The sequence below is a fragment of the Podarcis tiliguerta genome (genome assembly GCF_965153285.1).
Source record: "Podarcis tiliguerta genome assembly, chromosome: 12".
Taxonomy (NCBI): Eukaryota; Metazoa; Chordata; class Lepidosauria; order Squamata; family Lacertidae; genus Podarcis; species Podarcis tiliguerta.
In genome coordinates, this window is record NC_139545.1 from 32,975,784 (window position 1) to 32,988,425 (window position 12,642).

General features: G+C 43.8%; 1 protein-coding gene across 4 annotated transcripts in view; it reads left to right on the top strand.

The window, feature by feature from the left end:
* Positions 1 to 306: 306 nt before the first annotated feature.
* The window catches only part of CALCR (calcitonin receptor), a 141,810-nt gene continuing 129,474 nt past the window's right edge, over positions 307 to 12,642 (top strand). For 2 of the 4 annotated variants that reach the window (XM_083405472.1, XM_083405471.1), the window contains exon 1: positions 331 to 733. Coding sequence is in view for 2 of the 4 variants with exons in the window: in XM_083405471.1 (XP_083261597.1) it covers positions 725 to 733 (9 nt within the window). In the remaining 2 variants the exon portion in view is untranslated. Of the gene's footprint in view, positions 734 to 12,642 lie in introns of all 4 variants that reach the window. The other 2 variants (XM_083405468.1, XM_083405467.1) reach the window with 2 other exon arrangements.

Consider the following 12,642-nt stretch of genomic DNA (forward strand, 5'->3'; position numbering starts at 1 on the left):
GAAAGATGGCTGGTTTCTCCCTCCTGTGTGATCAAGATCCTTTCATTCTGATCGGCTTGGAAAGGAAGCTCCGCAGAGAGCCAAGGTGGTTTCTCACTCGGGGAGGGGTGTGTGTGTGTGTGAAAGGCACTTCACACGCGCTCAGAGGCTCTCCCTTTGTCTTTGTCCTTCGGTTCTGGACTTTTGGAAGGGGAACATCTCTCAGTGCTGGGAATAATTGCGCTTCGGCTCTCGGCCCCCTCCTCTTCCCTAGGGAGCCCCCGCCCCTCTCGCCCCCGTGACGGCCGCTCGCCGAGCTCCTGCGCCATTCAGCGGCGCTCTCCCGTCGCCGAGCGTGCGGCTCCTTTAAAGCGCAAGAGGCGCCCGGCTCCTTTGGCTGGGACCGGGGCGAGGAGGCGCTGCTCTTCTTTGGCTGCGCGCTGGCCGCTTGGTGGCTGGGCGTGCAAGCAGCTCGCTTGAGCCTCGAAGGGCTGCCGAGTCTGCAGGAAGACCCGCTGGGCTTGATCTCTGCCCCTGGTCGGTCTTGGGGGCTGGGGGTGCCGGAGCAAGGGCTGCTGGAAAGCAAAGCTGCTGGCAGTGGCGATTCCCCCCGTGCGCTCTCTTTGTATGGGATTTAAGGAACCAACTCGCGCCGCGACCACTCGACTCTCGGCTTCCTAGGCGGGATTGCAAGCAGCTGCTTCGGCGGGGAACCGGAGAACACTGACTCCCTCCTGGCGGATCCATGAGAGCGGTGAGTCCTCGCAAGTTTTCGCCGTTTTCGTTTATTTGGGGCGGAACTAATTTTGCGATGGGAGCAGCAAACGGTCGTGCAGCAAAGAGGCAGTGGAGCAAATGGTAGTCTTCAGGTATCCCCAGACCTGAAGACCGTTCCGCCTCAGCTTACCTGGTCGCACGAGGGCTCTTTAGTAGGGAGCCTGTTTCCCTTTTAGGAAGCTGGATCTGCAGGTATAAAGGAGATGTGGACGATATCAAGACGCCTGGTGGATTCTCTAAGGCAGCCTTTCCCAGCCTGACGATTTGGGAGTACAGTTCCCATCAGCGTGGTCAGTGGTCAAGGATGATGGGAGTTGTAGTCCTAAACATCTGGAGGGCACCAAGTTGCGGGGAAACTGTTCTAAGGTCAGTTCCTAGAGGGGGGAGTTCTTGGTTGGCTATAGTTGCAGATCCATAGGCAGTCTGCTGTTGCAGATCCTGGCTGACCTTTTCCTCCTGGAAGTGGGGTGGGTGGATTTTGTTGAGGAAACTTATTCCATGATGCCGAGACCTTGATGCTGCTCTTCGGTGCCTCTCCCTTGAGTCTAACTTGGGTGAGGATTTCTCAGTGTTGATGTTAACTCTGATCCATCTGGGGAGATGATCTGTGGAGGCATGTGCCAATCATGTTGAAAACAACTTGATCTTTCTGCGATGCTTAATCAAGGATGGCAGCTGCAGTCTTGGGAGGCAGTCATCAATGTCACACTGTTTGTAGAATGTAGATGGAAATATTAGCAAGCAAATGCCTGGTACAGTTGGAGCTGGGTTAAATGTTGCTCATGAAAAGGAGTTAGAACTGCTCCATGAAGAAGACTTCAGAGGCAGCAGTGAGGAAAGCGATGGCTGCATTGGCAGGTTGCAGGAAGGACATCATAACTTAGGTGACGGGGAGACCCAGTTGAACCTTGCAGTTTTAATCTTGCTTTTGTGACACAGATGCAGAGCAAACTACAGGTGGAAGCAATCTCCAATCACAGGACATTTAAGTGGCACCAGGTTAATGCACAATGATGTGATATTTCACATCTCAGATTATTATTGTATTCTTACATTTATTCCAGCCACTTAGCAAGCGTCAGTATGTTACCTTTTAAAAACAGTATCCTTTTACTGTTCGGATCATTCTGTGTTTAGCATCTGGGTATTTCTCTGAATGGCAAATAGATTCCACATGTGTGTTTTGTTGCCTGTTCAAATTACAAGGAAAGCCCCTTTTGTGATCCTGGCTTCCTGTTGTTAGGCTTCCCCATTCCCACCTTCTTCCTAAATGGCATTTGAGCAGATTTCTAAGCAAGGGTGTGTGTGTATATTGCTTTAGAAGGAGCAAGAATTGTGCAAGCAGTTGTGAGTTTTGCTCTTATATCGGATACAAAAACCTGGTTCAACAACAGACCACCAGATTTTTAGTTACTTGATTTGTTTTCTGCCTTTCCATCTGGACCAGACCCACTTGGCTGCTTACCGTGAAAATAACATATGAAGGACTTGCTCCATTGCATAGACTCCTTATGTCAGTGCTCAGTAGTCGGCTTATCACATTTTTCTGTGTCTGACTACTGCTCTTTGTGTTTACACTCTGAATATGCTTGTTGGCATTCATGTCAATTAACATTAGTAGAGTCCCTGCTACTGTTACCAAAAATATTTGTTCTCTTTGTAGCTGTTTGCAAAATGACTTGAGTGAAATGAGGGCAGAGTGGGTTTAACAATTGAATTTAACCATACATATTCCTCCCTAACACCTGCAGAAGTGGCACAGAGTCTTCTTTTCCTGTGGCTAGGATATGGTGTGGAGGACTGTTCCAATCTGTCAAAAACTGACTCATTTGTGGAAATCCATTCTTCTGGAGCTCTCTGCATTTGATGTTTTTATGCGGCTGTTGATAACTTCAGCATAGCTGATCTTTCTTGCATTGTCTTGGTTTTTCCACTTACTGGGAAAAAATAGTTTTATAGATGGTGACACTGAATAAACCCAGTATTTTATGTCCAGAATTGATTCTTAAATAACATAGCTATTTTAATAAAGTTATCTCTCCTCTGCGAAAAGGCACTTAATACTTATTTCTATTCCAAAACTACTATAATGTCAGTAGATGGTATACAGACTTATTAATAAAGTTCTACGATTTCTTCTTCTTTTTTTAAGAGTCCCGCTCAATGAACTTTTTCTCACTTTGGTTTCTTCTTGTTGCTAAGAAAATAAGTTCTGAAATTTACACTAGCTGCAGAAACAGCAAAGGTTGATCCTCAGAAATTATGCTACTTGCTACAACCGTAATTGTATTTCTGAGAGATCCAGCTGTGGGATGACCGTTTGTTACTATCTTTCTGAAAAAATAGTGGGAAAGAGATTATCCCTGCCTGCAAGAATTTATTAGATTAACTAGATGGGACAGAGAAGCAGACAGACGGGATACGTACTCAAGAAGAAACACCTAGATGAGAAACCTCTTCTTGAGAATACCAGTCTCTCTTTATAAAGTTACATGGGGCTTGGAGTGGCATTTCATCTAGGGGACTAAACACTCACTGCAACCTGACATATCTAAATCACAGTATTGAATTATAATCCATCAAGAGGTTCAGCGCTGTTACCTGTGGCTTGAACTGGGACAAAGGTGCTTGGTTTTTGTTTTATCACAGTCTCTGTTAACTAGCTTTCCAGTGCTAGGATGCCTTTGTTATTCACAAAACTATTGTTGACTATGATCACTGTTTATGATTCAATTATCACTGTTAATGATTGTGCTTTCTGCATTTCATTTCCTTCTGACCTCACTGTTTACAACCTTACTCCAGCCATGTTCCCATAAATCTGTATCTCAGGATACCGATTCTACACTTTCTATATCTGCTGAAGTGGACTCATGTCCATGAAAGCTTATGACATCATTCATTTGTTAGTCTTTAAGGTGTTACAAGACTAACACTTATCCAAACTGAGCTTATCCGAATTGAGGCTTCAAATTTTCTACAAATTTAAGTACTGTAAATGTGATGCAGGCTAATGAGCACAGTGTGTTCCATTTGTCTATGTCAAGATGTGTCTCTGGTCTAGAACGCTATTTGTTTCTTAAATTTGCTAATTGCATTTCTATTAAAAGGAACTCAAGGCAACAGACATAATTTGTGTCTTTTAAAAAAACAAAACCTCATGACAAAACAGTGTTAAGAATAAAAAACAGAATGTGACAGCATAAAGGGACAGGGATCTTTGAAGTGATTTGCTTTGCACTAAGACGCTAATCATGAAGTCTCTTGGTGAGGCTGCCTGGGATAATTTCAAAGTAAGATGTCTAAACTCAGGATAGAAAACCAGCCTTCTTCAAATGGAGACTTTTTGCTCTGTGACTGGATATTGATTGGCTTTGGGCCTTTTATTCAGACTTCAAACTTTGTTTGTTTGTGTGTGAGTGTTGGTGCTGCAGGAAGAGCCCAGACTGAGAAGAAGTTTTCATATCTGGAGGGGGAAAAGAGGTAGACAGCTATGTTCAGAAGAATATACTATGGGAATAAGATGTGCCTTTGTTTCATATCTGCCGCTTGATTGTGGCCTCTCTCCTTAAGAGACATGCCTAGTCTGTAGTAGAAACTCCCCTTCCTAGGTATAGTTCCTTCTAAAGCTGAGTGGAAATGGGCTGGAGTCTTAGTCTTGCCTGTGTAGCAAGTCCTAGCTGCTGTGCTGAGTAGCTGTTCTGTAGTTTACTAATAAATACAGCTACTTGACTGCCTCCTGGCTCCTGACTGCTTCCTGGCTCCTGCTGCTTTCTGGTATTGGGGAAGGCTCACTGCAAGGCTTCCTCACACAGTGAGTACGCTTCCCAGATCCACAGATTCCACACTGACACTGACTATAGGAAAACCTTGCCTGCTGCAACACCTTCTGCTGTTCCCCACACTCTTGGGATTCCCCCTGAAATTTTGAGGTTACACACTTCCTCTCCCATCCAAGAAAGCCCAGATCTTTGTGGCTTTCTTTAGAAGCATCTTGATATTCCGCATTTGAGAATGTATGCAGTTTTATGGTGTGAAAGGCAGGGTAGGAAGAGTCAGGTGAAGCCAACAGAGTTTACTTTTGTCCCCATCCTCCCAGACCTTCCAAGTGTCCCTATTTTCCAGGGACAGTCCCAGATTTACAAATGCCATCCCGGTTTCTGATTTGATCCTGGGATGTCCCGCTTTCCCTTAGGACGTCCCTATTTTCACCAGAGAAATGTTGGAGTATGGATCTCCCACTTGCACCACAGTCCCAACCACAGCACTACGGCCACCACCTCCAGCGGCTGCTTTAAAAAGGTAACAACACAGAGATGCAAGTGCAAAGACTCATTTAACGTAATGTGTAGTTTGGCTGTCAGGCAGCCATCTCCTGTTGCCTCATAAAGGGGCTGCTAATGGGCCCAAGCAATTACTTGGAAGCACGTTCCAAGTATATTTAAAGCAAAGACCATTCTGCTTTTGTGTGTGCGAAAAGGTTCTTTTTATAATCTTGCCACACATTTTACCCAATAACTGCTTGGGCCCCATTAGCAGCCCCAAGCAATCATTTGGAAGCACGTGCAGCAAGATCATAAAAAGAACATTTAAAAATATGTAGAATGGCACATTCTTTGATTTAAATGCCCTTGTTTGCCTATAGCTATTGGGACAGTTAAATAATACAGACTTAATTTGCCAATAGCAGTAGGTACAATTAAACAATATGGACTAATTTGGAGGAGAGGGTATTTCTAAGGAAATGATTTACTCCTGAACATTCAAAGATAAATTTTCCCGCCAAAAAGACCTGGCAGGAGGAAGGCAGGAGAGAAAGAACAATACCATTAACTCAGAGGGGTGCTGCTTTAAAGCTTCCATTCTCTGTGGATTTAACCTCTAGTATGCCTCAATTACAGGGCCAGCCTAAGACATTTTGGTACCTGAGGCGAACCACAAAATGGCTCCTCTCCTGCCACCTGCCAGGGAACAAGGAGAGAGAATCAAATCAACCTTTGAATCAAAGGCCATGGGTGGGGGGGAGGGAGTTGCCTCACTCTGCCTCATGGGTGGGCCAGCCCTCCGCAAATACCAACAGTTTGTGAACAGAGAAAGTAGGGCTGCCATTTTGGTTTCCTTGGAGGAATCTTATGCCTTTTAAAAAAACCACCCTTAATATTATCTGGAAGTGAAACACTATAGCTTTTCTCACTAGGACATACCAGTGGTAGAGCAAATGGTACCGTTTAAAGTAGGGGTGACTAAGGCTGAATGTGGCCCTCAAGCCAAAAACTATGAGTCAACTTTCCAGGGTCTAGCATTGGGTGTTGCCACCCAACACTCTTGCAGGCATTTCCCTCCACAGGACCCCCACCCACTGCCCTGTCTTCGAATAATCAAATGATCAACCTTATCAGCAGAAAGGAGGCTACCCAATATTAGGTGGGGTGGGTGTGTTAACTTCTCTGGGCCTCCCAGTGCTGTGTTTACTTTATTCATTTTTCTTTTTACCACTGCTGCCAAAATTGGTAGGGTCTTGGCATTCCAGATAAAAAATTCTTGGAAGGGCGCATCAAACACCTGGGTTGGGGTTTAATATCCCCTGTTTTAGATTAATAATAATCACACACACATGTATAAAATACATATATGTATTAATTCTCTTGGATGTGCCTTGGGGTTTTTCCCTATATCTTTGAGGCCCATGGAGGAAATGAAGAGAAGTGCATTTTGGTGATAACAGCTATCTCTCTGTGATGCTTGAAGTTTTGGCTGTGTGGCCTGTGAACTGCCCAACTCTGTTCATCACTGCGAAATCTTCCTTTTTTTAGATACAAGAAATTAGACTCTACCTCCACTCTCCATAAACAGCAGCAGAGCCAAAGGGCTGACACACAAAATTAAGAGCCACATTGTGCCATATTAAAGCTTCACCGTTGTGTAGCTTGCAGGAATTTCAGGTTAAATATGGAAAAACACTTGTGGAAGAATCATGCTGAATTATAGGGCCTAATTAGTGGGAAAGCCATGATCAGGTATCCAGGTGTCTTTTTCGTCTGTTAAGATCAGCTGTGGGGAGGAGGCTGAGCAAAAAAAAATTTTCCAGGGCTGTGGCACACTGATGGGTGAGGGCTAGGCAGAGCTGCTGCTTAGACTGGTCTATCACCCTCTATTCAGTAGCTATTGAAATTATAGTAGCGGCTATTCAGTAGCTATTAAAATTATAGTAATGGGGGATGTTAAGTTTTCTAGAGCAGTAAACTACAATTACCAGTTAGTCCTAACCTTGCTGGTTGTCGCTGTGGAAAAAAATAAAACATGTTCCCCTTTTCAAGCAGTCTTTTCAGAGCAAACCTGCGGTGATATTTGATCTCATTTGTTTGTGAGGGTGACATGAGTCAGATTCTACCAGGTATTGCAAAGAATTAGGTTTTGCAGCACCACCCTAATCAACACTACTCAGAAGATCACCCATTGAGTTCAATGGAACTTCTTCTCAATAAAGTAGATACAGGATTGCAGCCTTAAGATACATTTGGCTACTTATGAATTATATTTTCCACTCACTGCCATGCCACAGAGGTTATAACGTTGGTTATATTTATGTTCCTATTCTTCCATTCTAGAAGTAGTTCAGGGGAATCCCTGCGCCTGGCAAAAAAAAAGTTATCCTCAAAACAACCATGTAAGATATGCTAAAGTGAGGGAAAGTAACTGACACATGGTTGAGTTTCTTGGCTAAGCAGAGATTTGAAATTGTCCCCTTGATCTTTCTCCAACACAGTATCCACAGTCATAAAAGGCAGTGGTTGGCATGAACAAGAACATATGGCAACAGCTTTATAGAGGTTAGCCAATCACCCAGTTCCATGCCTCTGAAAGTGATAAAACAACTCAATAATGGTTAACGATACTCTATATTAAATACCCTGATTACCAACCTTTCATTCTGCCAGTTTGCACAGCTGGCTATCCTGAGATAATTACCTCTGAACTTACTTAAACCTCCATATTTTCAAAGCAAGAATGAGATGCTGAATTGATAATATTAACTTTACTATCTTTCATCATGGGATAAGTGAACATATACTGTAGTTCATGGGTGAATTGTTTCTTTTGGGTTTGGGCAGTAGTCAGGACAAAGGTGAGTGCTTCCTTGTAAGAAACATCCTTTTATTTATGATGGTTTAAGAAACTGAATTATGCACTCCAGATTAAAACAGACTTTCTTAAACATAAGTACTGTTGATTTTCATGGAATATGATTTTCAGTAAAAAAAATGCATGTGATCACAGCCAGATGTCACTAAGGACATAATTTAAAGGTTAACAATATTGTAGGGATAAAGGTTAAAGGTAAAGGACCCCTGGACAGTTAAGTCCAGTCAAAGGCAGCTAGGGGGTTGTGGCGCTCATCTCACTTTCAGCTGGCATTTGTCCACAGACAGCTTTCCGGGTCATGTGGCCAGCATGACTAAACCACTTCTGGCACAACAGAACACCGTGACAGAAGCCAGAGCGCATGGAAGTGCTGTTTACCTTCCCACCACAGTGGTACCTATTTATCTATTTGCATTGGTGTGCTTTTGAACTGCTAGGTTGGCAGGAGCTGGGACATAGCAACAGGAGCTCACCCTGTTGCAGGGATTCGAACCGCCAACCTCTGATAAGAGGCTTGGTGGTTTAGGCCACAGCGCCACCCACATCCCATTTTAGGGATAATACTAGCAAGAACATCTACATTAGCAACAGTTCCCATCCAAGTAAATTTTATTAGGAATAAAGAAAGGTTAAATTCTCTGTATCTTCCAGCCATCATCCATAATGAATACAGTACTGGTGAATCTAGCTCCCCAGCTAATCATCTACAATAAGAGCTGAGAACACATCAGATTTCACTTTTACAGGTGAAGAGATGGAGCTGAATACCTGGGTAATTCTCTGCATCGCTTGGTTAGTCACTGATGCTGAATATGTTTAATTATGTTTCAGGGAGTTTATTGGAGTTTTTGGTTTATTTCAAATGATAAATAAAACAGATGTTAAGAGAGTAGGCTGAGATTTTTGCCTCCCCACCTGAAACACCTCAGTAGTGTGGCAATACCGAGAACATGCAACTATTAGGTATTTATTTAGATCTAGCTGATTTTTCAGTGGTCTTCCCAGTAGTGATGTATGGAAGTGAGAGCTGGACCATAAAGAAGGCTGATCGCCGAAGAATTGATGCTTTTGAATTATGGTGCTGGAGGAGACTCTTGAGAGTCCCATGGACTGCAAGAAGATCAAACCTCTCCATTCTTAAGGAAATCAGCCCTGAGTGCTCACTGGAAGGACAGATCCTGAAGCTGAGGCTCCAATACTTTGGCCACATCATGAGAAGAGAAGACTCCCTGGAAAAGACCCTGATGTTGGGAAAGATGGAGGGCACAAGGAGAAGGGGACGACAGAGGACAAGATCGCTGGATAGTGTTCTTGAAGCTACCAGCATGAGTTTGACCAAACTGCGGGAGGCAGTGGAAGACAGGAGTGCCTGGTGTGCTCTGGTCCATGGGGTCACGAAGAGTCGGACACGACTAAATGACTAAATAACAACAGCTGATTTCTCATTGCTTTGTAAGGCAGAAGTCACACAGAACTTTGCTAGAAGGCTATCATCAAGGTGGCAGCGAATTAAGGAGCACTGTTTTAAGAAGGTTGTGCTGGGTCTTCAACAGGATTTTGGAGGAAGAAGTGGCGACAGAGAAAGGCAAAGACACAAAAGTGAGCGAGAGCAACAAAGGGTAAGCTTGAGGTTTAAGAGAAGGAAGGAGTTTATGAAGATAGGAGTTAAGAGATGCTGTCAGAGATGAAGGAGAGCATTAAAAAAGAGGATTAGAAGAGCAGGAACCTTGAAGTTGACACAGGTGATAGGTATGGTGGTTGCAGCTGTTGAAGATGGTTTAGCAGAGGCATGCTGGAATGAAGTGGGCAGAGCGCTGCAGGGGCTTGGAGAATATAAACATGAGTACTATATGCTCTGCCTCTGTGGTTGGAGGCAGTAATCCTTCTGAATACTAGTTGCTGGCAACCAGAGGAGGGGAGAGTGCTCTTGTGCTCAGGACGTGTTTGGGAGTTTCCCAAAGGGATCTGGGTGGCCACTGTGAGAACAGGATGCTGGTCCAGATGAGTTGTTGACCTGATCCAGCAGGCTCTTCTTATCTTCTCATATTAAACCTGATACAGTTACTACCACAAACATTTTAGAGCATCTTTGGTCACTTTGAAAGCATATGGTGTCAGGTGTGCCTGCAGGAGCCAGGCCCTGTGACCAACAGGACTTTCAGGACTAGGGCCTTCCTAAGTTTGTTCTGAAGAGGCAAGGCGCAGCCTCACAGGTGAGGCCGATTGGTAACTCACAGCACCTGGTGGCAAGAGCTGGGAAGGGATATAAGGTCAGCATTTCCCTTCAGCTCTTTGCCACAGCAACATATTCCCAGTCTTGCTGCGTTTGGCTTCTTGCTTCCTGATCCTTGGCTTCTTGATTCCTTGCTTCTTGATCCTCAAACCCCTGACTTCATGACTCCTTGCTTCCTGACCCTCGGACCCTTAGCTTCTTGACTCCCAGCTCTCTGACCCTCAGACTCTTGGCTTCCTGGCTTCTGGACCCCTGTTCCTACTCCCACCCCACCATCTTGCCCCTGGTCCTGACGTCCCCTGCCAGGACTTCAATCGCCCATAAACCGGACCGTGACATATGGCTCCCCCCCCCCCAAAATCCTGGAAACTGTACCACTTACAAAGCTACAAATATCAGTACCTGTATCAAACTACAGTTCCCAGGACTCTTTGGAGGGAGGCCATGTGTATTAAATTGTTTGCCATATCATGTTTAGTCATGCAGCTCTATTACATTAAAACAGGCCCACAATTTACCGGTACATTAAAACAAGTCTTGTCTGGTGGCCAGATATTTCTCCCTTCAAGAATTGAGTGGCATGCATTGTTTTGGTAAGCATTCCATAGCAGATGGTGATAGTGATTATGATAAGGATAAATATAAATCTGGCATATTGTAAAATACAAAATGGCATGCTGGGCCAAAAGAAGTATGTAGTGATGGCTGGAACATAATGAGTGATGAGTTGTCTACAGGCTTCTATAACTGAGGTTCTTTTCAAGCAACAATAAGTTACCCATACTTAAGCAAGCATAATTCTTGCAAAGGAGGGATCTCACCATGTGAACATATCCTTTCATAACTTCTAAGATTGACTACTGTTGAGTGCCCCATGTAGGGCTCCTGCCCATAAAGACAACTTGGAACTACAGTTGGTTCAATATGAAGCTGGGTACTGGAGGGCAAGAATATTGTTTTTTTGCAGCAAGCATACTTTTGCAGCAAGCATTCCAGGATGAATTCAGAAGACTCACGCTTCCTTTCACAGCCTGGGCCTATTTATAGTTTGATTATAAAAGTACCTCTATACCATTCTCTCGCAAAACGCCAGGGCACCGTGTAACAACATAAAAACATGTAAAAGCAAATTGAAGACATTGTTCAAATAGTTGAGACTGCTTTTCCATGCATGAGCCCCCTTGGTAGCTATTCTGGGTTGTGGTGGGGTTTTTTTTTGGACCAAGTAATTTCAGGTTTGGAGGTAACAACATTGTCTTCTCTGAGGACCAGGATCTTGATCACAGTTGCCTCAAAGTCCTGAAGCATTCTCCCCACAGAGATGTGAGGTTGCTCCTTCCCCATGGACTTCCACAAAAGTTGTAAAAGGTATCTCAGAAGGCTACTGACAAATTCTAGAATTTGTTGTGTTCATGTTTGTTTGTTCTAGTTGCTTATGCTCTTCTAACGTATCATTTAAACATTGAATACGTTTTTGTGGCAAGCATTATACTTACTGACAATAATCTTGAGCGCTGGAAACATGTTTTAACAATAATTTAACAAACGGGCTGGATTTCAATATTTCCGCTTTCCTACTTCTATTTATTTATGCAAGGTGCTCTTTTCTGAAGGGTCCTTCAGCACAAGCTGTCTTGAAAGCTATAGAGAGGGAGCAGTGCTTGGTGCATTGTACTTGCTTCATTTGTAGTTTCCAGTGTGATACTTGCGTTTCCTTTTTGTTAGGCAATGCCTTGAGCTGAAGTAAATGTTGTACAGTGGTACCTCGGGTTACAGACGCTTCAGGTTACAGACTCCACTAACCCAGAAATAGTACCTCAGGTTAAAAACTTTGCTTCAGGATGAGAACAGAAATCGTGCTCTGGCGGCACGGTAACATCAGGAGGCCCCATTAGCTAAAGTGGTGCTTCAGGTTAAGAACAGTTTCAGGTTAAGAACGGACCTCCAGAACGAATTAAGTTCTTAACCCGAGGTACCACTGTGTTTGGATAAATGGGAGAAAATGATTAAGTAAGGTGGGGTTGAGAAGAGAAGGAAACTGAGGTGGAATCTGCCTGCCTACTTGCTTTTAATTTAAAAATGGATAAAACACAGAGTGCATAGTTAGAACTCTTCTAGCCTTATCCTAAAATTTGCCCACAAAGCATAGGATGGAGCGGATTCATCAACAGTTATAACATGCAGAGGGGCCATAGTTCAGTGACAGAGGACATGCTTTTCCTGCAGAAAGCTCCATGTTCCATTTCTGATATTTCCTGTTAGAAGGATCAGATAGCAAGTGGTGAGAAAGACTTCTGCCTGAGAGAGCTGCTGAGAGCTACTACCAGTCAGAATAGACAATAAGGTTTTGAGAGAATTCCTACGAAAATAGAAACAGGAGCTGAAATCAACAATGTTTGCTTATTTTTTCTATGTCTGCAATGGAAATCAATCCAGGGATACAATTGACATTTGCTGTTATGGTTGCTTTTAATCTGCAAATGATATGTAATTAATTATACCCAGCTCAT